Here is a 2,022-nt window from a genome sequence, read left to right as displayed (position 1 = left end):
CAATATTGTGCCAACCAAGAAGAGCACCACATATTGACAGATAGTGCCCAAGATTAGAAGATGGTGTATGCGTCATGTACCGATACGTGGTATTGTAAGCCTCGTAGCCGCATTTCAGGTATGCCATCCAAATATCTATTTATAGTTTTTTTTTCGAACAATGCACAGTTGTTATACTGGTCGTCTTTTCGCTACTCCGGTCGTCTCCGTAATTTTGGACATTTGCCATGCCATGCCCGGCCTTTGGTAAAGTTTACAATAACCAACTTAATGACAAACTTCGCAGAAAGTATTCATTGTCGCATCGCACGGAGTTTCATCTGGCTGGTTTTCAGAGAATAGGAATGGCCTATCCAGTCTCGCCAAAACACGCCCTTTTCATTACCAGTTGCGTGCTCGTCTGGGTAATATTCACCATTCAAGTCGGAGACCGCGCAACCACCAAACCACCAGGCTCCGTGGCGGAGTTGTGCACAATTATGTGTTCCCCATACATCATTGTCATGATCGTTTGTTGAGAAGGGAAGTCCATTGCTTCTAGCAAGAGAGTCACCGGCAGTGCTGCTGGCATCGTATTGGCCAATATTCAGATTGTACTCACCCGGGGATATTTTGAAATCTGAGTACTTTGCCCATGCCGTGTTGTTCTCCCAGTCCTCTAAATCAACTCGTAGCTCCCATGTTCCACGTGAATCATCAGACGTCAGAGTCACCAAGTTGTCATTGCCCAACCAGAACTCACCGGACAGATGGCCAAAGCCAGACTGGTACTCGGCCCAGTTACGGTAGAAGTCCACGCTGCCATCTTGTCGCCTCTGAAACACGATCCATCCCCCGCCGTCAGTTTCCATGTCGCAGAAGACGCACAGACTGCCATTCCCGAATCCCTCTGGGTAGATTGTGTGGATACCGCTTGAGCGATAACCGGCATCGAAGAGCATCTTGCAACTTCTGTAGCGATTCAAGGAGCTATCAGTCAGTGAGTAGAGAGGAGTGTCCTCATCTGCATCAAAGTACACACTCCCTTGAGTTGCATTGAAGTCTTCGGGATGCTCTCGTCTTGTGGCAAGGTTCAACTCGCACAGTTTACTGCAGTCATTAAAGTTAAACGACTTGCAACGTTCATCCATGCTGCATTCCCGTCCGCAGATGACACGAGATCGCACAGTTTTTCTTTCAAGTTGAAACCCTTGGAGTGCGCGATTTTCCGCGGCATAAAACACATGCTGTCCTGTATAAGATGAAGTTTCAAATCCGGAAACAGTCAAAATGGCTCTTGAAAATCCGGCGAAAACAATGCACAGTAGTTCTTTTGCAAAGATCTGTTTTGCCATTGTCGCCATTATGCTTAATTCCTCACCAATTCGATCGATCCTTCACTTTGGCCTCACAATGAGAGAAATTTATGAGAGATTTTAAGTGCTTAATTTACGGTATCGGGGATAGGCCTTTAACTCACGTTAATTCGACGATATAAATCCTTTAAAAAAAAAAGACACGCTTCCCAAAAATTACATCAATTTTCTTGAACGAAGGCCGATAAGTTTGAAAACGCCTCTGTACACCGTGATTTAGATAACGCAAAATGATGTGGAGATTCCGTGTTGATGGCATTCGGTAGTGCTTGGAAGGAATGGGTAGAGATAGATGGTGTGTAATTCACTGATTGGTCATCGAAGCTAATACGTCATTCTACATCAGGGCTCTTAATTGGTCAGTTTTCTTGCGAATGGAATCCGTAACATTTGATTGGCTGAATAATATAATGCGTGCTGGTCGTATCACTCTGTATATGGAGAAAGCGAGACGTTGACGTGCATTTTTACAATCGCCTATTGTCTTCATAAATTGGTACTCTAATTATCTGGCTACAAATATAATCAAGCGGAAAAGTCGCGCAATGCATCGTTGTGCCGAAGAAAGTCAACTTTGTAAGCAGTCATCAGCTCGGAATTAACGTAAAACGCTGTCGCTGGTGACAAAGTGAACAGCGCCCTCTATTGTTGAGATTTGTCGAGCGTG

General features: G+C 44.9%; 1 protein-coding gene across 1 annotated transcript; it reads right to left on the bottom strand.

Annotated features, from left to right (window-relative positions):
- Nucleotides 1-293: 293 nt before the first annotated feature.
- LOC119731868 (microfibril-associated glycoprotein 4-like) lies at nt 294-1,343 on the bottom strand. The gene has a single exon (XM_038205152.1). The coding sequence runs from the start codon at nt 1,341-1,343 to the stop codon at nt 294-296; it is 1,050 nt and encodes a 349-aa protein (XP_038061080.1).
- Nucleotides 1,344-2,022: the final 679 nt, after the last annotated feature.

This window comes from Patiria miniata, unplaced genomic scaffold (assembly GCF_015706575.1).
Source record: "Patiria miniata isolate m_02_andy unplaced genomic scaffold, ASM1570657v1 HiC_scaffold_24, whole genome shotgun sequence".
Lineage (NCBI taxonomy): Eukaryota > Metazoa > Echinodermata > Asteroidea > Valvatida > Asterinidae > Patiria > Patiria miniata.
This window is presented reverse-complemented; position numbering and strand designations above follow the sequence as displayed.

Bases quoted from the DNA above. Each gene is read 5' to 3' on its own strand.
- LOC119731868 (XM_038205152.1), bottom strand. From the start codon at position 1,343: ATGGCGACAATGGCAAAACAGATCTTTGCAAAAGAACTACTGTGCATT.